Source organism: Alexandromys fortis, unplaced genomic scaffold (assembly GCF_014885135.2).
Source record: "Alexandromys fortis isolate MF-2015 unplaced genomic scaffold, M_Fortis_MF-2015_v1.1 scaffold_102, whole genome shotgun sequence".
Classification (NCBI taxonomy): Eukaryota; Metazoa; Chordata; class Mammalia; order Rodentia; family Cricetidae; genus Alexandromys; species Alexandromys fortis.
This window is the reverse complement of record NW_026067984.1, coordinates 2178574-2202910: the sequence shown is the minus strand read 5'-3', so window position 1 is coordinate 2202910 and position 24337 is coordinate 2178574. Positions and strand designations below refer to the sequence as shown.

At 39.8% G+C, this 24337-nt stretch overlaps 1 protein-coding gene across 1 annotated transcript in view; it reads right to left on the bottom strand.

Moving 5' to 3' along the window:
- Pdgfc (platelet derived growth factor C) overlaps positions 1–24337 on the bottom strand; it is a 142302-nt gene that overhangs the window by 45843 nt on the left and 72122 nt on the right. Inside the window, exon 2 of the mRNA XM_050158756.1 lies at positions 11682–11877. Coding sequence (XP_050014713.1) covers positions 11682–11877 — 196 coding nt within the window. The remainder of the gene's footprint in view (positions 1–11681; positions 11878–24337) is intronic.

Genomic DNA, 24337 nt, shown 5'->3' with positions numbered 1-24337 from the left:
GGGAAGGAAGCATTAATTACATAGTCACAAGTGATTGAAATCTTGTTTTTTGATTAATCTTTTTCTCAGACCAAACATTTTTCTTGCTCTTTCTTTCTTTTTCTTTCTCTTTCTTTCTTTCTTTTCTTTCTTTCTTTTTTCTTTCTTGAAGAAGAAGCATTTGACTAATCTCCAACACTCTTCAAACAGTCATACAAAAGACAATTATTTCAAATGTTTTTATTTAAAACATTTTGCTATCTCCTCTCTATATATTAGAACCCTACAATCTGAGGTTCTCATCAGCTTACTACAGATCATCCCAATGGACCTTCACAGGAACTCTGAAGTCTACTCCTCCTGCATACCTGCATACCTCCTCAATATCACCAAGTTCTCATCTTTCTTAACAACAGGCCTTAACTGGCCTTGCTACCTTCTTAAAATACAGATGGAGCTGTCAATCACAGCTATTTTATTTCAAATCTGGATCCCTAGGATAACCCTTTCATCAATATGTCTTGCATTTCTTTCTGTCTTCTACACTGATATTTTCCGAGAACCTCTTATGGAGCAACTGAGTAACAGTTTGGTGGGTGGTACCAAGGAGATGTTGAGTCATCCCTGCTAAGAGCCGTATCCTAGGGCAGGAATTCACGAAGGTTAAAGTTGATGTCTGATGTTTCTTTGCAGCTAGCTTACTGATTATCTGCAATCTCTTCAGACTGTCTTTCTATTTCCACTTCTATACTGTCAGTCAGCTCTCTGTCACTATTACAAAATCTCTGAGACAATCAGGTTGTAAGAAAGAAGGGCTACTTTGGCCCCCAGCTTTGGAGGTTTCTATCGATGAATGATTGTGCCCCATATATCCAGACTCTGCTGAGGCAAAACAGCATGGAAGGAGAGCACAGCCCAGCAAATACTCCCCCATCGTGTACCAAAGGGGAGAAACACAGATTGCTGGAGACACACAATCCCCTTAAAAGGGCATACTAATATGTTTTTATGACCTCCTACTAAACCCAACATATTGCCCTGGTTTCTCTAGTCTGGCACCCAGAAACTTGAAAGCATCAGAAAGATATACGATGTGAAAGTAGTTTCATATACGATGTGAAAGTAGTTTCAGCGTCCACATGTTATGTGTTATCTTTTCCCGTTCTCCCTCCCTCCTCCTCTCCTTCTCTCTGTCTTCCTTTTCTGTCTTCATATGTCATACGGAAGCTTAGCACATACTTTTGGATGCTTGTTTTCATCTTGAGAGAAATTCCATCTCACATTATGGTTCTTTAGACAGAAAAACAAGTGTCTGAATTTCGCTAATCTTAACAGAGAATGACCACAATCAGCAACCTGTTTTCAAATTACTATAGACACTTTTTGGAAGTTCTTAATCTAGATAAATAGCAGGGAAACTGAAATTAGAGAAATATTTTCTCCTCAACTATCGCTCTAATAACATAGAGTGAAAGCCTCATTTCCACTGAGATTATCCCCAATGCCTCAGCGAAAACAAGGTCTACCACAATCCCACGAAATAATTTTAGAAGCAATAAATTATGGTTCATTCCATGTACACAAATATTTTGATATCATGAACTAGCTTGCTTGTTCAAACCACTAGACTGGGATGAGTGCTCCAGAGAGCACACAAAGAGAATACTTTTTTTTTCAGTCAATGTAAGGATTTCTGGTGAGAACTGGGTGGGGGCTAAATCAGCTGCTTCCTGGGATATTGATTGGGTCTCTACTTAGACTGGGAGGAAAGCATACTTGAAGACTGAGAATTTAGTTATTCTAAACGCTATGAGGAATAACTTCCCAGGATAAATATTTCCAAAATCTGCAGAGGGTGACAGGTGACATGCTGGCATCACCTAAACATGAGCAAGATGCTGAAACAGAAGATTTCTCCGTTTCATGGGCTCAAGCCCTATAGTGAAAAGTCAGGTAAGATACACACTAACTGTTGGCGGAGGAGAGGTGTGTAGTGAGGGGAGAGTGGGACAGGGCTGTCAGAGCAGGTTCTCTGCCAGGAAATTCTTTTCACTGAACTGTCCCCAATGTTGAGTGTGCTGCAAACTGAAACATTTTTCATTTAGTAGCTAATGTTAGATATGAATTTTAATGCAAAAGATCATTCATGTATCACAAAGAAACTTGCATAATATATATTCAACTCTAGACCTTTCAGAACATTTTTATTAAAAAAAACTTTAATATTTTCAAAGCAGATTCATAAAAGATTGTTTGCATGGGAACAAAACTCTCTCCATCTTATTATATACGTATACCCTTCAAAAAGACAAAATAATAGAACTCTACTTGGTGCTAAAAGGACTGTATCTTCTCTGCAAATATAATTCACTAATTTTGTGTATTCCAAGAATGCATTGCGAGGGCTGGATGTGTCAAGAGGTAGAGTGCTTGCTTAGCATATTGTCTTGGTGTATTGCTGTGAAGAGACAACATGACCACAGCAACACTTACAATGGAAAGACCTTAACTGGGGCTGGCTTACAATTTCAGAGGTTTAGTCCATCAACACCACAGCAGGGAGCTCAGGGCACACAGATACAGTGCTGGAGAAGTAGCTGAGAGTTCTACATCTGGATCCCCAGGTAGCAGGAAGAGAGAGACTTCGGGCCTGGCTTGGGCTTTTGAAAACCTCAAAGCCTACCCCCACAGTGACACACTTCCTCCAATAAGGTCACGCCTTCTAATCCTTCTCAAGCAGTCCCAACTCCTTGATGACTAAGCACTCAAATCTAGGAGCCTGTGGGTTCTAGTCCCAATCCAAGTACCACAAAACAGCAGCAAAACATCCTGCTAGTAGAAAATGACCTAAGTGAATAGGAGATATGACAGGCATCCTAAATAGACATCAGTGCCAATAAATTTAATTCTTATGCCAATTCATCCTAACCAAAATCGGGCCATACGGTGAGTGGAACTAAATTCATTTTCCAAATTAGGTGTTCCTCTGTGTGGGTGTTGAAACTACATTGTGGATTTGGCCTTGATTCTGACAAAACAATCACCTTCTTTTCCATATTCAAGTGTTTTATTAGATTGTAGTAACCGCGGTCCTGCAAGGAATATAAGCCTCTTTATGCTAAAGACCTGAGTGTGCTCCTGACGAAAAATAATAATTAGGTCTAGAGATGATGTGTGCCACACATGCATACATGTGCATGCCCATGCAAACACACACACACACACACACACATACACTCACACACATACATCCTGACATACACAGACAGACACACATCCCCATAGAGACACATACACACACAAGCACACATATGCACTCAAATACAAATCTGCTTCCCTCCTCTCTCTCTCTCTCTCTCTCTCTCTCTCTCTCTCTCTCTCTCTCTCTCTCTCTCTCTCTCTCTCTCTCTCTCACACACACACACACACACACACACACTTGTAGTACTGAGAAGCGAGCAGAGATGCTCTAACACTCTACCATGGAACAACAATCCTAACCTGAGACGGTTCATACTTATTGCTGTATTTAACAACAACAACAAAGTGGCAGAAGAGGGAAAGAAGTCATGAGACAGAGCTCAAATGGAGGGGATTTTATTAGCGTAGAGGGAACATAAAAAGTGAGCGGAGTGGGGGGAGACCGACCTTTGGGGACAGCAGAGGAGAGAAGAAAGAGGCAGAGGGGAAGGGGAGAGCCAGTGAGACAGGCAGAGAACCAGAGAGAGGGAGAGAGATAGGAGGAGGGAAGGGCCCCTTTAAAAGGGATGCTAATGAATGTGCACAGCATGTGCCTGGTGGCCAGGGCTGAGGACACAACCTGCCAGAACCCCAAGGTCACACTTGCTACAGTCGAAAATTAAAGGAGGTTTTCTATTTTGGGCAAATCTCAGTGTTACCCACAGAGAAGCACACCTTATATTGACTTTATGTTGATGTTCTAAAGCTGACTTTACAGGGAGCTCTCTTTTTTGGAGGAAAATCTGGCCACCTCCTACACTGCCCACATCTGAGTAAATGTCTGTGAAAAAGGCAAGGCCTGGCTTATCCAAGCATGTACCATGACCAACACTCATTTTCAATAAATCTTAAGCAAGCCATAACCGCCATATACCCTTACTTCAGCCCGCTGCACAGAGTCCCCTTTGAAGCCAAGTAATGAAATGCAGCATTTCAATGAGGCATTTCCTAAGGCATTGCTCTCACCTAGTTTTGATCTGATACTGAATGCTGCCTTTAGTTCCATGTCTATAGAAGAGTGGAAGACTTTTCTTCATTTTCAACACTTATTTTTCAATACACACAGGAGCTGACCTTTTGGGGGGCATTTTTCTGCCGCGATACACATCTACAGTGTGGAATGTGAAATTCAGGACCAGTGGTACTTCTAGCTCCTCAAATATGAGCGCCTGTGTGCCGGGTGTGCAGCAACACTCCTGGGAGTTGTTGCCCAGCTGTTGCTGAATGCTCTGGAGTCTTCCCACACGATACAGATTTTTTTCTCATTTTAAAATTTTTAAAAATTAACAATATCAGGTTTATATAGAATATACTATGATCTTATTACCCCAAATACCCTTTACCATGCCCCTATTCCTAGCAATCCTTATCTCTTTGTAACTAATCCCTATATATTCTTATGTCCCTCATTCATGGTCTCTGTCTCTGTGTGTGTGTGTGTGTGTGTGTGTGTGTGTGTGTGTGTGTGTGTGCCTGCCTGTCTCCCTCCTTCTTTCTTTCATTCTCTCCTTTTCTCCCTCCTCCTTCCTTTCTTCCCTCCTAGACACTGGACCCAAGTCTATGGCTGCCAGACGCAGTGGTCTTCTCTACTGCCAACCCTGGCTTCCCAGTCTTATGGAAACCTATCTTTTCTGGCTGACATCCAGGGCCCTTCCACAGAACATTCATTTCAAAATACAGTTGCAAATTTGCAGTGCAAATTTCTGTTTAGGGGAAGAGAAATGGACACAACTGTTCAGCCATCTTGAAATCTTTCCAGGTTATCTGCTGTTCTGGTACTAATTGTCAGTAACACTTGTAGTTGCTCTGACTCACTGTTATGTTAGACTGTGGTAACTGGAAAACAAGCCTCTGTGTGTTAATGACCTAAGAGTGCTCCCAACAAAAACTAATCATTAGGTCTAGAGCTGATATGTTCTTATCCACACATGCACACATGCATGCATGCACAAACACAGACTCACGGGCACACATCCTCATACACAGACCACATGCACCCAAATACAACTCCCACATGCATTCTGTGTGTGTGTGTGTGTGTGTGTGTGTGTGTGTGTGTGTGTGTGCATGTGCTCAGGACTAAGCATAGATGCTCAAGTATTCCACCATAGAACAACAACACTAACCCACAAAGTTGCACACTTACTGTAACTAAAAATTGAAGGTGGATTCGATTTTGGGCAAATTTCAGTATCTGCCTACAGAGAAGGGCACTTCTATATTGACTATTATGCTCATACCTTAAAAATCTGAGCTCACAGAGAGCTCTGTCTGCACACAGAGAGCAGTGGTGTCACACAACTTTAATCCCAGGATTTGGGAGACAGAGGCAGATAGATCTCTATGGGTTCAAGGCCAACCTGGACTAAACAATATCGATGTGAAAAACGAATCCAGGTGGTGGTGGTGGCTCACACCTTTAATCCCAGCACTAGGGAGTCACACAGCTTTAATCCCAGCACTAGAGGGAATATAAAATGGTAGGAGAGAGGCTTAGTCTGCTTAGTCAGTTTAGTTGGCTTAGCCTGTGATCACCCAGCCTTGGTGGAGGTAAAACTTCTTTACTGGCTTGGCTGCTTTGCTCTTCTGGTTTTCGGGTTGAACCCCAATTTCGTTCTCTGGCTTTTTATTATTCGTGCTACAGTGAAATGAATGTTTTGATATTAGAGATATGATTACATTACACACAAACAGAAGGAGAAGCTGAGCTGGAAAGGCTGGCACAGTGTACCATGTCAAGTTTACTCAAACTGAAGGCCTTCCTTAGCCAGCAATGACCCTTGCTTCCTTTGATAGTACTTTCTGGCTAGACAATCCCGATGGAGGATTAGTTATCAGTCAAATAATGAATTTCCATTTCTACGGTTTAGCGTGTCTATATACCAGCCAACATATCACTTAAATAATCTAAGCAGGTGACTTCATCCTGAACCCCAGCAAGACAATATAAAGTAAGGGCATGTCACCCAGAAAGCTTCCAACATCCCCAGAGCCTCACAGTCTACAAACCATAAGGCTCCGCCTGGGAAAGTGAAGGGAAGTGGCCCCTGGGCAACACGATCGCCTGGAAGATGGGCAAGAGAGCAGAAGGAAATGCTGGAAGATAAGAATAACCAGGGGAAAAGGGGAGGTCTGAGTGAAAGACAAATACTAGCGGAGACAGACAGAAGTGAGGGGCATGACAGACATATTTTCTCCCCTTGGAATGTTGATTTTGAACATTTCAAAACATAAAACCAAAACATTTCATTAGCCAACAGCACAGTCCTTTGATGTGAGCTTTATTCAGATCCCCACCCATCATTTTAAGTCCTCTAAGGAATGTTTTTTGTTTTGTTTTGCTGATTTTTTTTTTGAAACTAGAAAAGTACATTCTACAGAGGTCAAAGGCTAACAAAGCTATAAATTATGCCACGAAGTTAACTATACTCCAAAGAGTTGCCCGGAAGCGCAATTGAACTCTAAAAGGACCTTTATTCTGTGGCCAAAAGTACAGGTGGGAAAACAGTAACTGGGAATTTGAAGGCTGCATGGCAGTCCTGACCGCCCTTAGCACTAAGAAGACACGCTGTTATTTTTGGAGCACCTCTTCCGCTCTGAGTGCAGAGAGACAGGTTTGCTTTCAGGGACCCAAATCACAGTGCATCCCTTTGACGTGGGGAATGGGAATGGACCAGGAGCTTGTCGGTTATAGTAGTTCCGGCCAGTCATAGTCCAGTTCCTGCTGCCGCAAGTCCCTACTACTCAGTTCACCCCCTTCCACACTAAAATCTCTCCCAGAACAACTACAACAAGAGGTGCTTTCCCCTCGGCTTTGCTGGTGTCTGAAAAGATCAGGGTTCTAGAGAAGAAAGTCACCTAGAGAGAGGTAGACAGGAGCAGAAGAGGGTAGCAGGCACCCATCCCGTTAGTTCAACAGTTGGATGAAGCCACCACAGAAACCTCTAGTGACATGATCCAAACTGGCTGTCTTCACTAGAGAGCTTCTGTGGCTGCTTGAAAAATAAGACCCAGTAACACTCTTGAATAGATCTCATTATCTCTCCGGTCAGGCCACTGACTATCTAGGGAAATACATTTTAGTACTGAGCAGCTCCAGCAGAGTGTAAGATTATTCCTAGATACCAGGCAGTAAGGGCCCTCTCTAGGCCTGTCTTGGTTTTTTTTTTTTTTTTTTTTTGCTGGTTCCAGCCTATAGAAGGCAGAGAGAAGCAGTACCTCTCCCGGAGGCTGTAGAATGGCCCAGTCTCCATGGATCTTCTCTAGTGAAAATTCTAGCACTGTTGAAAGTAGGCAAGTATCTATTTTGTCTTGAAGCAAGAGGCAACTTAGATTTTTAAATAGAAAACACTGGGGTTCTGAGGATTCTTATCACACCCAGGTGCATGGGTACCCCAGTTCCCAGTGCACCAAAGAGAAAGTATTAGGAAGGGGAAGTATGTCCTCTGGTTTGGGAGCAATTGAAAAAGAAACTGGAGAAGAACAAGACTGAAGAATTGCAATCAAGTAAGTTTGAAGCTAGGGAAATCAAACCTGAAAATCCTCCAAGAACGCTGAGCACCTACCTGAAGCCCCTCTCCAAATGCATGCATCCCCAGAATTGTCTTCCTACAGACCAGAGCATGACCCTTTAGCAAGAACAGCCTTGTCTTCAGACAGCGTGGAGAGAGATGTTCATATTCAGCTCAGGATTCAAGGTTCTTCACAGCTAAATTCCCGTGAGCACTACAGATTCTCTACTCTCCACTCCAACAAAACCCCTTGTTCATACAGAGCCTGCATTTCCCAGCAAGCTGAAGCCTTCACTTCTCTGTCATGCAGCCATCAGTTTATTTTAAGAAACTTTGATGGGGTAGGCCTCCCTCATATATACAGTATTGGGGCTTGTTCTCATAGAACCCGGGCCTCTTTCATTTTACTTTTTCCTCACACCTTGGCACCATCCAGATGCTGCGTTGCCTTTCCCCTTTGTCCACGCAGCTGCAGAGATTTGCTTTGGGAACGTACGTGATCGGCACGCATGTACCTTCTCTACATTCTTTGCCGATCTATAACTGATATGTTGAGATGGTGTTCGGGCCTTGGGTGGTGATGAGATTATGGATGTCATTGTTATCACCACAAAAATTAAAATAAAACCCTCATTTCTTGTGCCATATGGAGAGAGAGAGCAAGAAGACACTATCTGTGGCCAGGTTGTCATCACCCCAGAGATCTCTTGACATCTCAATCTTGGACTTGCATTCAGAACTGAAGAATAAAATTCTGTAGTTTCTAAGCCATCTGTCTATGGTATCGTATTACAGATATGTAATATCTATTGTCTCTAACTATGCAGAGACAATAGCCAGCCACTGCATGCCTCAGCCCAGGGTGCCTCCTAAAGCAAGATGAGGAGAGGCTGGTGATGCTTCCAGTCACTCTGGCTGCTCCTGTGAAGACAAGCTAGACACAGAGTTTCCATGACATCTAGGACCCAGAAAGATAGCCATCTCTGTCTTCTAGCAGGTTCCCACAACTCCCTCCAGAAGTTCTGCTTTGTTTGCCTAATGTATTTGTTCTGTGCCTCCACATAGAAACTGAAGCAATGAGCTACTAACAACACCCTGATACTCAATCTTGGGCTCAGGTAGGGAGGGAAACTGAACCAAGATACATGGCGTGGCTTTGGGTCTCTCCAGTATCAAATATGGAATTGTTTAAACTAAATATAAACTATTAGTAGTATGGCCTTCTTTCCCTCAGTCCTTTTAAGGAGACCCCAAATGTCCCAAAACATTTTGCTTGGGAAGTCCTTATAATGCACGTAAGTGACTCCATGGCCAGTATCAACCACATAAACAACACTGTCTTTATTCAAGCTGTACAGCCACCAACCAAGGGAAGTTTTTATTATTTGCATAAAGTGACATCTTCTTAAAATTTTTACATTACACAACTCCCAAAGGTTTATTAAGCTGGTACAAGATATCTATGGTATTCTCACGTACAGAAATCAGGGTGATACAGAGAAAATGGATGTTTGAGATTTGAAGTCTGCGTGGCAAGTTTAGTCTACCCATCCTATATACAAGTGATATTTATTTAGTTGTTAGCTCAAATACCCAATTATGGTATGATTTATAAAATGGATGGCAAAACAGTATAAACTCAACCCATTAAAGTAACAAGTGTTCTGCCTATGCACTGGGTGGGTAGCATTTTGTTTTGTCTGCTTACTAGTCATCGCCCTGACTATGGACTATGTGAGGGGACAGTCATCTCCTGCACATGAGTGTCATCATATTGCCCAACACAGTGCTTGGTAAATATTTGTTGAATGTGGGAATAAATAAATGAGTAAATAATAAGGCCACATTAATTGTACTATAAACAGAAGGAAGATAAGCAAATGTCTAAAGGGAACATTTTACTTTTAGAGAAAGGCAATAAATTTTTGATAATCTTAAATACTAAAAAAATCTAGATTTAATTTAGCATACTTATCATTTTCATAATCCACTAAGTTCTCTTCAATACCAGTCCCCATGATCTGGTTCCAGTTTTCCTTCCTGAAAATGCCAAGGCTTAAATATGAGACACAGATTTGGACAGCCCAACAGACTAAGGAAAATGAGACCAGAGGCGTGAGTGGGCATTTCAAAGAACAGGAAGCAAAGGTGGCAAATAGTAAATATGGAAATGTCTCAATTTCCTCAGAATTAAAATTCATCAGAAAAATGAAATTCAAGTTAATGAACGGGTGCAATTTCATACTCGTTGTATTATCAAAATTGACAGAAAAAGAAAGAAAAATTCAGTAAGAATACTATAACACGGAGATCTTTGTATATCAGGAGGTATTTAAAATGCTCACCTTTGACGGTAATTTAATTCTACTTAGTCAAGGTGGGAATATCGTATGTTAGGTCTGCATTCTCACCATTCTTAGATACCACTGCAAAGGCTCCTTTACTCATGCAGAAAAGTGCCAGATAGGCCAACTACTCACTGCAGTAGAGGGAGCAGGGATAGGTTGGCTAGGATATGGGGTGTCATTCAGGGGGACAGCCCTCACAGGAACGAGACAATGCAATCAGAGAGGAACATCAAAACCACTAGAAAGGTGACGCCTTAAAGCTGAGCTCCATGCTAGATAAAATCATATCGCACACCACTTGTGACAGGTAAGATGATAGTTATCTTCTGATCGTTAACTGAAAGCATGCATTACTAAGGCAACATATACACATGTCATACCCTCATACATATGCCCATCAGTCATATGCACTGCAGTCCCTTCTACTGAGGTAAAGTTGGGTTTTTCAACTCACTGGTGTAAACCCCAGACTCTCCATGGGCTTCACAAGATTTGGAATTCTTATTCACAGCAAAAATATCTAAATAGGAACCAAGAAACATCAGTTCTCACTGTGTTTGGGTACAGAAAACGCATCGGTTCCTAAGCAGCTGCTCATGCATCTTACCTGTGTGATGCCCTATGGGATGAGGGATTGAGTGCGAACACTGGTCTGACTTGGAGTAGTGCTTCTGTGTGGGTGAAATATCCTTGCTGACTGGATCTTCAATGCTGCTGAGAACTATGGTGCATTCCTGCCTTGCATTTTTATCCCGAATGTCAAATTCTGCTCTCCAAACTGTGTTCCTTCCTCCTGATGAGACTTAGCCTTCTGAGTTCTCCCATGTGCAGTTAGATATCAGTGTGTCATTTAAATAATGTGCACCCTTAGATACAGCTTTTGATTGTGCACATGCACGTGTGTGTGTGTGCGTGTGTGGTACATGCATGTGTAAGTGACTTGTTGGTGTACATGTCTGTGGAGGCCCAAAGCTAATACAAAGTCCCTTCTTTGTCAGTTGCTTCTCTTCCTGAATATTTTGAGACAGGATATCTTTGGTTGGACATGGAACTCACAGATTCAGACATGAAGGCTGGCCAGAGACTTGCAGAGTTCTCTCTGTCTACCCCCGCTTGAGATTGTACACCAGCTACATGGGTGTTAGAGATCTGAAATCAGGCCCTCATGCTGGCGTGGCAAGTTTACCCACTGATTCACCTTCCCGACTCTCTTTAAATACCTTCTTTATCTCATTGACTTGACTTTCGGGAAGTTCAAATATAAGGTTACAGCTAATGGCAATGCAGAGCGTCTGGTATAACTACAATCCTTTACATGGCTCTTAGTCTCTGTTTTCTATTGTAAACAGCTGTGCTTAGATATGGTTTACAAATTATGTAGCGCTAGATAGAGAGATAGAAAGACAGAAAGTAATCACTGAGTATGTCCATGGGTGGGTGTGCAGATTCTTTTAAAGGAAGACCTAAGTCGAAATAAAATTTGAACGTGTTTGTCTACTGAGGTCAGTCAGAAACAAAGCCAAGATTCCCTTTAAAAACGTATAACTGAAGCAATGGAGAACGCAGGGCTCAAGCCTGCTGTGACTCCCCATGCGCCACTCACTTGCATATATCCTCTTCTGGGTCTTCCAGCCCAAAGCGCTCATCGAACGTCAGCTGGATCCGCATGTTCTCATCAGCCGCAACTAACCTCCACACCAGCACCGTATTTCTCGGGTACGTGTGAGGAAACTTGGGGCTGTGGATGCTCCCATTCGCAGACACCGTGACCACTCTCTCATGCTGTGGGTCTTGCACTCCTAAAGCAAGGACACAGGTACAGGCGTATTACAACGGATGGATGATTCCGAAATCCCAGGCTTCAAAGCACTGGGTCACCTTTATTGGCTCATTTCATTTCAGGCACTGAAGTCAAGCATGCCTTCTGCAATACACGTCAAGGGTCACTTTCTACAGCCTGGATCATTGTTTTCAGGGATGTATTCCACAATGGTAGAAAAATAGAAACTCAGTCCCTTTTAATCTAATTACTGGAATGTAAATTACTAACTTTTGGACTCTAAATAAGTTTGCTGCAATTCTATACTTTTCCATCAATATTTTTTTCTGAAACAGGATTCCACATAGACCATACTATCCCCACACTCACTATGGAGCTAGGTTTGAATTCCTGATTAGGCTGTGTCTATTTTCAAAGTGTTGCGATCCTAGTCTTGAGTCATCAAGGCAACACTATAATTGCATTCTAAAAAATACGGATAATTGTTAGTTTTCTAAATAATGACTGCGTGGACTGTCTAGAGTGAATGCATTGTATTGTTTGCTTTAATTATATTTATGAGAAAATATAAAATACTTGAAAGGAAAGAAACGTGAGACTTTAGAAGTGAAATAGAACACTGTAGGCATCCCACGTCTGATGGAACTGTCACCAGCTGACCACACCACAAGCGTGCAGACCTCTCTGTCTGTCCTAACTGTGAGTTCTGAGAAGCTGAGCCAACAAAACACAAACGATGCTTACATGAGCTTATCATTCAGGTCTCTACCAAGCTGTCTCCAGCAGAAGCTTTGAATTTTAGGAGTTGGAATTGCTAACTGACTCCAAGTTTTACACGACTTTCCAAAGGAGTGTTTCACAACATGTGGGTTGAGACCCCTTTGGGAGTCACACATCAGAGATCCTGAATTTCCGACATTTACTTTATGATTCATGAGAGTAGCAAAATTGCGGTTATGAAGTAGAACAGTAAATAATTTTATGGCTGAGGGTCTCCACAACAGGAGGAACTGTATTAAAGGTCGCAGCATTTGGAAGGTTGAGAGCCACTACTCTAGAGTAAAATGAGAGCAAAGTGACGGCCTCAGTTTTTGTCACAAGGGAACTTTGTGACCAAATAAAGATGACAAAATATAGCAAACCTTTCAGTGCTTCTCAATGCCTTCGTTGGTTACCATGGATTTGATCTTAGCCATTCTGACAGGCAAGATGGACTCTCAGAGTTGTTTTGATTTGCATTTCTCTGATAGCTAAGGAAAACAAATATTTATTTGAGTGTTTCTCTTCCATTTGAGATTCTTCTATAGGGGATTCTCTGTTTAAGTTAGTACCCCATTTTTTAATTGGATTATTTATTTTTTGATATCTAGCTTATTGAGTTCTATATATTTTGGAGATCAGTTCTCTGAGGGATGTGGGGTTGGTGAAGATATCTTCTCATTATGGAGACTGCTACTTTGTCCTATTGACAGTGTCCTTTGCCTTACAGGAGCTTTTCAGTTTCATGAGATCCCATTTATTGGCTGTCAGTCTTAGTTTCTGTGCTATTGGTATTCTGTTTAGAAAGTTCTCTCCTGTGTCAATGTGCTCAAAGCTCTTTCCTTACTTCTCTTCTATCAGGTTCAGTTTAACTGGATTTATGATGAGGTTTTTGATCCATTTGGACTTGAGTTTTGTCCAGGGTGAATGATAAGGATTTGATGTGGGATTCCCTCTGTATGCTATGACTACGTTTTCCTACCATTGGTAAATAAATAAAAAGCTGCTTTGGCCTAAATCAGGGCAGAATATAGCCAGGCTGGAAGAGATATAGAGAAAGCGTAGAGGGAATCAGGGAGATGCTATGTAGCTGCCGAAGGAGACAGATGCTGGATCCTTACTAGTAAGACACAGCCTTGTGCCAACACATAGATTAATAGAAGTGGGTTAATTCAAGATGTAAGAGCTAGCTAGAGATATGCCTGAGTCATTGGCCGAGGAGTGTTACAGTTAATATAGTTTCTGTGTGATTAACGAGCAGTCTCCATTCACATGGATCTATTTGCATTCTTCTATATTGTGACAGGGTTTCAGGACAGGGTCTCTAATGTATAGTCTTGGCCACCCTGGTATTTACTCTGTAGACCCGGCTTGCCTCAAAATCAGAGACCCATTTGCCTCTGCCTCCTGAATGCTGAGGTTAAAGGCATATGCAACCACTGCCTGGCTATATTTAAGTATCTTAAAAATGAGTTTACTTTTCTATTTTTCAAATTTTCCTTTGATAGCCTTCTATATGTGTCAGAGCAATAGGCAACAGTGCCTTACATAGAAACTAACATTTTAATAAACTATTTTTCTAAACATATTTATTAATACTCAATACATACCCTACTATATCTGAAAACACACACCTTATATGCAATATATGCTTGATAAATTTAGCAAATTTGTCATATCCAACCAAGAAGACTGGTCACAACCACTTGGAGTCAAAGGAAGCTTTCAACAGTGACCTAAGTCCATCAGAAAGTATAGATATTTGCATAACAATTAATAGCATTAGCAAAGTTGCAGTTATAAAACACAAACAAAAATAATCTTATGGTGGGGGATCACCACAACTCTATTAAATGGCTGCAGCTTTAGGAAGGTTGAGAATCACTGATCTCAAACAAAACTGCTGGCGTGGAAGATGAGAACTCTATTTCCATATACACAATCAAAGGTTCCCGACTAAAGCCCATATACTTAGCTCTCTGTTTACATTGTTCACCCTTTATAATTCATGGTCTCATTAAACATCATGTGAAGAAGAACTCTAGCCTCTGTCTGTGGTAATAAGAACTGAAATTTTCATTTAAGTTGAAATTGCAGCTTGCAGAATACTCTTCAAAATGCGAGGTAAAGGGGTATGCCACCAACATACGTGATTGGAAGGTGAGAGTCGGTGTTTCATGCATATCTCAAGCAGCAAGGCCTATGATCAAAAAGGAAAAAGGAAAGCAAGAGGGTGGGGGTAACAACCAGCAATTCACACCACCAAATTAAGACCCTGCGCTACAATTCTGTGGTCTTGGCAGGCATCACTCTAAAATAAAACTTTACTGGGAATGCAAACATAAACACGTCCACGGTACCATAGAGGCTATGAGCCTGCTTAAATGAACACTTGCTTTGTTCCTAGCCAGTGACCAACACACCAAAACCACCAATAAAACACATGCTTGCAGTTAAGTGACTCACCTACTCACATTAAGTCTTGCAATGCATGCAAAATAACAAACCTGGTATATTTTAGAGAAAAGGGGAAAACCATATGAAAGGACTGAGTTTTATTTAGAATTCATCATTATAGTCAGTGCCAGATTACGTAGTCCAAACCCTAATGGACCAGCATTAAAAATTAAATGAGTCAAAAGCAGGAAAATAGGAAAGATTAATAATGCAGGTAGTGTAAAAGTACCAGCTATATATGGACAGCTACAGCTCAGTTCTTTGACATTAAACCAGGTTAGTAGTAAAATAAAAGAAATTCCTTATTATCTTCCACACAATACATATTATTGATTCTTTTAAAGACATTTGCTATTATTGACAGGGAATAATAAAGCAGGAAGATCATAAAACCAATAAAAATTGGAATATTTTGATATCTCTTATCGGTAAAGATAACATTTAAATGGTTTATTGACAATATGTAACTCAAGAAGAAAACAAATCACCCTGTCTCTTCTCCCCCACCTCCGCCCCCCACACTCCTGAGGGCTGCAATTACAGAACTGAACTAAAATACCACATCGGATATATTCATATTGCACACTGATATTAACAACAACACAAAAAAATTGTAGGAACCTGGCTCCATCTATGCACTCCAGCATGTTCTGTGTCTGTCTGGCAGAACCAAGGCTGTTATCAGCAATGTGTCGCCACCCACAGGCTGGCAGACTTGGCAGATGGCACATGAGAGGGGCAGCACACTTCCTTCCAAGGACGTGTTAGCTTCCAATGTTCCAAAACATCTCTTCATGAATCAGATCATCTATGGCTAATCCTTCATTGACAAGGGCATGTAGTCACTAGTCTCCCTTGTACTTTGGCTTGTTTGTCTTTTCGATTATGTCTTCCCTTATCTATTATTTTGCCCTATCATCCTTCCTTACCTCCATATGGAACCATTACTTTATGAGGCTCATGAACAAATTTGATTTTAAGAACAGTGGAAATCCTACGGTATACAACATGGATGTTTGTAAATTTATATTTACTGAGTCTAAGATCAGAAACCAGTTTTTTCTAGAAAAATAAGAAGGATGTTACTTTCCCCTTATCTGATTCTTCAGAGAAAAGGCAAACTTGAACTTCACACCAAAATAAATATTTCCTAGGCATTCTCTCTATATAGAAGAGCCCCGCAAATATTCTTGTTGTTTTATATTTTAAGTAAAAATAAATAAGTACTATGATACACAAGACAGGAACTCTTGATTTTAGCTTTTTTAAAAACCATATTTTAACCATTGTTTTACCTAAATCTACCATTTCCTGTGTCTTTAACACCAGGACAGAACAGCACAAGATAATCAACAAGTCTAGAGCCGTCTACACAGTTTACACGTGAGGAGAGCCAACGAATTCTACCAGAGGGTGAAAGAAGGGATTGCTGTACAGAGCGTACCATAAAAACTAAAACATTAAGAGATGCCCAATTTAGGTTCTTGGACTTACTCTAGCTGATACACTTTTGTTCCCCCTAAAAGGAGTAAACAACCAAAAGAAGTGTCCAGCAACTTGGAGACAACAGAAACTAAACAGAGTCCAGTCTTCTTAACATGGTAATGAGCAGGACTTAGTGTTCTGCTTGGCAGTAAGACTAAGCAATATTCCGCTACCAAAAGCCACTGCAGGTGAAACCTTTCTCCAATGCACTCGTTGTTTTTTCTACTGGCTGCTGCTTCAGATCTGCAAATGTAGAATAGATGTTCTGGTGATTTGGTGATTTTTTTTCTGCCACACAATGACTTTCAGGGGGTAGACCATTTTATAGAAATATGTAAATGTTATCGAGTCTGTTCCTTACAGGTATTGTTTACTCTGACATACTGGTATTGTAAAGAAATGTGTGTCCCAGAACAAGGCAGAAACGAGTACTATACATTATTACAGCATCTGAACAGTCCTAAGTTTACAAAGGTTATCCATGATAAGGGTACTGATGCTTCACTAGAACAGTTGAATTTCATCACTTACGTTCCATTAATTGTTGAGTAAATTTCATCATTTCTATTTGATATCTTAGTAGACCTTAATCTACATCATCTACACATATGCAAGCTGAGAATTTGCATCAGAGAGTACTCATTGTTGAGACTGAGCATTTTCTCAAGAGGACCGCTTGTTTTTAAAAATAAACAAGGTCAGCAATGTTACATACTCCGAGAATGGATAACACACACAGAATTATAGCAATGATTTTACTTCAGCTCTAAAGTATGAATCAATCAAAAACAAAAATTTGATATTTCTGGAGAAACTTATGATACTTGCTTTTTATATATCGGGGCAATTACATACTATTTAAAAATTAAAATATTTTTAAAATAAAAAATGATTCCATATCTACTTTTAAGTAAATGATAAAAAAAACCCTGTCCTTTAACAGTCAAATTCAAACAGAACAAGGAAAACATTAAACAAATGTCAAGTTTCTTTTTCTTTCTTTTTTTTTTTTTTTTAGACAGGGTTTCTCTGTAGCTTTGGTGCCCATCCCGGAACTAGCTCTTGTAGACCAGGCTGGCCTCGAACTCACAGAGATCCGCCTGCCTCTGCCTCCCAAGTGCTAGGATTAAAGGCGTGTGCCACCACCACCCAGCGCTAAGTTTCTTGATGTCACTAATCAGGAGGCTGTTAGGTGAGCCACAGTGCTAAAGTAGTCACATATATAAAGCATCCCATTTCACAAGAGTGAGTTGGTGGAGCTGTAGCTCTGACTTCTAGGCAGTGGTTTAAGAGATGGATGAGGAAAAGCAGCACTTTTGCAGAAATGTTACCGCCATGACACTATCATTTACAAAAGTTTAAAATTCTCTTGAATCTAAGGAAATTCTAAGAATGGAGGCCCTAGGCTCTTGGCAGATACTTGCAATGTGAGCAAAGTAGACCTGGGAAGCATCCACACCCAGGGAGGGAGAGTTAACAGAGAGTCTCCCCTCACTATCTATTATTCTGAAAAAGCAGGGGGTGAAGGGTGTTAGGATCCTACCCAGAGCCATCGTGGAACACTGTCAATATAAACTGAATTCTGTCATTGTTCAGATGTCGTTATGACAACATTCGGGATGAGCTCAATGGCCTCTTCCCAGTACTTGGGGCCAGAAAATTTGAGGATAACAATGAGATTAGGAGCTACAGTGGCTCTTCAGGCATTATCAGAGAGTCAGTTCCAGGAAAATAAGTCGATGTGCAAAAGCAGGCAGATACATCTTAGTATAGAAAAATGGAGCCAAATTCACATTGAAAACAGACAATAAACTCACTACGTCTGATTTCCACAGCCACTTGTGCACGAAGATCACTTTTATTTTTATGACAATTAAATAGAACATTATATAACTGAACTAATACTTGGGGGGAGGAACCATCTGGTTGGGTTTTCTGGGATTCCAATGATTTCAGGCTGTACCCAAGCAATCATTGCGCCATGGCCTCTTTTCTTCTTGAAAATGATCCATCTACATAACAAAAGACTAAGCAAGGTCAAGAAAATTCTTCTCATATTGAGATTTGTCAACTAGTAAAGATTTGGCCACACAGTATTTTAACTTTCAGGTAATGATAAGAAACAATCAGCTCCAGTTTGACTCCATGGGGTCAGGCTCTAAAATGAGAGTTACTATTGGAAGACAAGCTGGAAGTAAGCATATCTATCATGACAGAGCACAGATAGCCAGGCATACCCATACATCATTATGATAAAGCATTTGTTCCCAGCAACTAGACAATAAATATAGCTCTCTCTCACATATATATGTGTATATATATATATATATATATATATATGCATACATACCTACACACACTCACAAATACATACATGCAATTATAAGACTTGAGACGGGAAAACATGTTTATATAATTTAGATGATTCTGGTTTATTCTGTTAAGTTGAACATTATTTAAGACATCATAACAAATGTCAGAAGGTAGAAGAGAGTAGTATGAATAAGTAAAAATATATAATAATAAACATTCACTTTAAAATTTGGCAAATCTACCATTTTATTTAATTAGAAATCAATGTACAAAGTTCAAATAAAATATTAGGAGGTAATATCACAAAGAATTAATTGTTCAGCAACAAAATATATTTATACTAAATAAAATTGCTATAAAACTAATATTATTAAGCATAAATTCATAGTACTTAAATAAACATAGAGATTTACTGTAGAGAAAATATTTTTAATAAAAATATTTCCAGAGAATAAACATCTACTAAATTTTGTAGCTGCTTTGTGTATGATTTTAAACACTGAGTTGGATTTACTAGCCATTTCTGAAATGCAAAGTCCCACCTATTCTGTGTGAGATTACAGCAACTAGATAAATTACAAGGCTTTTGATGTGAGAATCTTTTAAATTTATCAATGACTATAACAATAAAATAATTATCATCCAAAACATTATCATAGGAAATTAAAATTACTGCATTGGTTCATGCATGCTTACATATTTAAACTTCTCTTAGGTTCAGCCGTGCATTATAAGGGGCCCTCCTGCCTACTCAGCAGTCAGTCTTACTACTGTGCTACCTATTTATCCAGCAACATATGATTTTCTTACTAGCACTAACTGGAGACAGGAAAAGTAGCGCTTCAGCTATGTTTCCTGAGTGAAATATATTGTAGTAACAATAATGTACCCAATTGCAGATGCTAGTTAATCACTGCTTAGAGAATTTTACTACCTACAGGAACTGTGGGAGAGGAGAGAAGTTGTGTAAATTTGAAGAGTTTCCTTCATTCTAGAACCAATGTGAATATATCCACTCTCAGTTTCTCCACTAACAATTATCACCTCAAAATAATGTTCAAATAGAATCAAAGATCAAAACACACGAGTCCTAAGATGAGGAGGAGAGGAAGGATTAGAGTCCAGAACAGAAGCAATTTTGTTCCAGGGAGCAACGGAATCTGACTTCCCCAAGTCCACAGAATGTTCATCTGTGGAGGGAGGCGTTCCTTGGATGCTCTGGTTATCCCCTGGCCTTTGATCATTACTGAAAAATCCATATCTTCAAATCTCAGGAAGACTTGGAGGCTATTTCTGTCAAGTTGGATGCTGTTAGATTCGGCTGGAAGACATGAGATCCCTCCTTGTGATATTATTGCTGTTTATGTTAGGCTAATCCCTCAGCCAACAAATGGACCAGCTGCATTCATGACCTCCCAGGCTGTGAGCAGACCTGCTTGAACATAGCACTTCCTTGCAAAGTCTTGTCCTTGCAGCCTAATTCTAAAGTTGAAAGTTATCCATTCTTATTTCTTAAAAAGTTACTTATATTTCTCTTAAAGACCTGGAAAACCTTGAACAACCTGCTGATCAAATCTGGGAGAGCAAGAAGAAGAGAATAGATAGCAAAATTCTTTGAACCATGCTTAATTGAGTAGCAGCGAATATCGTAGTACCAATTATATTGACAAATGGATGTTGCTTCCAATTTCAAGTTGAGATAAAACTTTCTGAAGAAAGTTGTGCATAGAAAAAGCCTAAGAACAACTATTTCTAACGTCTTTAAATATATACGGAGGTCTTTTGCAAATCTCTTGTTGTAAACCACAGCAAGCACCAACTATTTAATACAGCTACACTTTATCTATTTTTATAGCAGATCAGTATATAGTATATGCCGCAGTTTTAGTTTTATTACAATGTTGTAATCTTGTTAACAGTAAGTCAATACAATTCCAAAAAGTTTCCTATGGGGCAACAAAATAACAAATGCCCCCACTTTTCTCTCCCTGTCTCTCTCTGTCTCTGTCTCTTTCTCTCTGTGTATTTTTCTCTGTCTCTGTCTCTCTGTCTCTCTGTCTCTCTCTCTCTCACACACACACATACACACACACACACACAAACATTTGCTGACACTGACCTGTTAATTAGCTAGAAAGCTTGATTCAGTTCCTTCTCTAAATGAACATACTAATAAGTGAAGGCTGGGAAAAGATTCTAGGAAACACCAGAGGGAAACCATATACCCCAGAAAGAAACATGATTGCACTCTGTTTAATCCTCACACTTCAAATAATTAATTCCACGTTAGAAAGTCTAAAGAAGTGGGAATATTCTATACACATTTCTGTAATGACCAGAAGACAGCACTCAATCATTGGAGTGACCAGATATAAACTCAAAGGCACCCAGACAAAAAAGACTGTCATGATGAATGAGAAGCTTTCATGTCTACATCTGTTCATGTTGGAGGATCAGTCAAGAGCACTACATCACCTCAGGTTCTTTCATTCCATGGTGGCTCATTCCAGCAACCTTCAACACCAGGATATACTATGCAGCGTGTGATAGAAAACGGTACAAACGCAGAGTAAATAAAAACGTACATTCAGCTTACCTTTTAATGTTCTTTCTCCTCTTTTCTATGCCAGTCCAGATGCTGGGTATAGATCCTCCCTGCCAGTAGATGGAGATAGTAAAATTGAGTCTTGGTGACCTCAGATCCTAATCTAGGTGGTTCAGAATTTTCAATTTTGGATTTTGGAAATTAAAAAAAAAATTGAATAATCGAAAAACACAAAGTTTGTAAAACTGTCTGAGTCAGACAAATGAGCTTTCATTTGTGGACATTAGTACTAATTTTTATGGGAGACGGTCTTGGCTGGCATAGAAAAATATAAGAAAGAGCATTATTTGGTAGAACATATAACCTAGACACTTCAATTCTCTCAAAACTTTCACATTCACTCAACTAATACCTATATGTGCTCTCAATATGTTACTGGTCAGATGCTTAATCCCATACAGTGATTCCTGCACGCCAGTTTTCAGTGCTCCTAAGTACTTAAAGTGCCCTCCACTTTAGGCAGGACTAGGGTCTTCTTACTATTGATAAAGGAACCATGGATTTGAAAACCCCATTGCTAGTGTTAAAATCTGATTTTGTATTTTATTTTGTTTGCTTCAAATCAACATGTCCTCTCACAATTATTCAGATAGAAATTCATAAAGCCAAAATGTCATCATTTGAAGAGATTTGCTTTAAAGGAGCAAGGGGATCCAAGGAACAAGGTACATGGTTTTGTTTGAGGACTGCATTCTTGACACCAAGCTCAAAGGGAAAATCATAAAAGTCCGGACTTGTTGGCAAAAAATATGGATACTGTCACATTCAATAGCCAGTGAAGTACCCGATGATAATAAGAAATATAACTGAAGAACATTTTTAAATGAACTTAGCATCTAGGGAATGAGGAAGCCACTGGCCCTCCTTTCCTCACTCAATATGTACACCCACTGAACCACTGTGAGCAGACATCACTCCCCGCCCGTGTCCCAAACAGAGCGTACATGCCAATGCCATTTGCAGACACAGTCTGTCTCTTGACATCAATAAAGCAAGTTGTGGAAAAACAGCATTACACAACTAATGATCAAGTTATTACAAGTTTATTCAAAAACCTCATGACTAAAATTGTACATCCTTTTATAAAGTTACTTCATTACTCTTCCTGAATGAGAATACTATTTCTAACAGTGCTTTTTAAGACTTATGATTTTTAAATTGCAAACATATTTCCTAGTAAGGACAATGAACTTAAATGTGAATCATATCAAAAAGACTTTTCCTAAGGATAAAGCATTATATTTCCTAACACGGGTGGCCATAGACAGTTTTGTCTAAGGTGATAAGTTGATTTTCTATATTTTAACTACTGTATGTGAGAGTGTGTGGTGGACACACATATGTGTGTAATGCACTTGTCAATGCAAGTATGAAGAGGCTAGAAAAGAATGCCAAGTATGTATCTCTATCACTCCCTGGCTCATTCCCTTGAAACAAGGTCTCAACCCGAACCCTGTGCTACACTGAAGAGCACCATGTACCAGTGATCCATTGGTCTCCAGCTCACCCCAAAATTTCAGTAATGGGCATGTGCACACATTCACCCCGCTTTTCACATGAATCTTGGGTATTTGGTCTTGGGTCCTCGGACTCTTGCATACTGAGACATCTGCAGAGCCCAAACCAATACATTTTTTAAAAAGATAAAAGAGAGTGACAGTGTCATTTCCGATCCACAGATATGAACCATAAAAAGATTGCAGAAGACATAGACTTATGATTACCTTAATAACAAAAGACAGCATCAACCTTCAATACAGTCGACTCTAGTATAATGGCTGTCAATTCCCTTTCCACAATATTACATGTCACCGATCATGCCTACAAGCAGCACTGACATTTATGCTCTACTTAGACAACAACGAGGAGTGATGACCTTTCACAATCGGTTGGGCAGATGTACTACATTGAGGAAGAAAAAGAGAACCACTGATTTCATCATTCCATGAGTATTAATTTCGAGTTCCCGAAGAATGTACTTTTCCTGTTTGCATCCTTTTCGGTTTAGCTTAGCTTGCTGAGCAGAAATTTTTCTTTATTTTCACAAATTTGGTAATATCTCTTATAATTACAGTATTTTGCTCCAATTGATTAAAACAGCAATAACAAATTGACCTAGAGCATTCTCTGTATGGTTGTCTTTGTTGAAATTGAGATCTGGAAACATTATTGCCAATCATGACTGATTTGCTAAATTCTGGTGTCTTTTCAGTGCATGGGTCAGGACATTTGACACTAATTCTATCCTTAAAAGTAGAGATTGTTCTGGAACTTAATCCTCCTTAAAAGGTGTCAGATTTCAGAGATTGCTTAAAGGGTGTTAAATGATCAGGTGTTGGGGAAAACAGAAAAAAAACAAAACTGCCAAGATTAATGACTTTCTATCCTTCAAATGATCATTTAGTTATTGTTTATTTCATTTTTAAGAATGCATGTGACCTTTATAACAATCTAAAAAGGACCCTAGATTTTACCAATATTTTTTTGTTCTTTTTGTCTATCACTGAGTCCCCCACAGTTTGTCACAGCCCCTCCTACCCTGTGTACAATAAATCTGCACGAACTGGTTAGATGTCAAAGACAATACCTCCTGCAAACACATCCACAGAGAAAAGTTAGTACATGAGAAGGATGACGTATGAGTTGATTCTTGGACTTTCATATGATATATGAACCTTTCTCTTAGGGAAGTGTTTTGTTTCAGCTTAAGTAGAACTGACAAAGGGTCATGCCTTACATGTGAAATGATGCCAGAATCCCTTCCAGCGACTGGAAACTCTGTTCCTACAGAATGAAGTTGTATTGAACCAATATTTGCTAATAGACTCCTGGGGTCTTCGGGATCTCTAATGAAGACTCC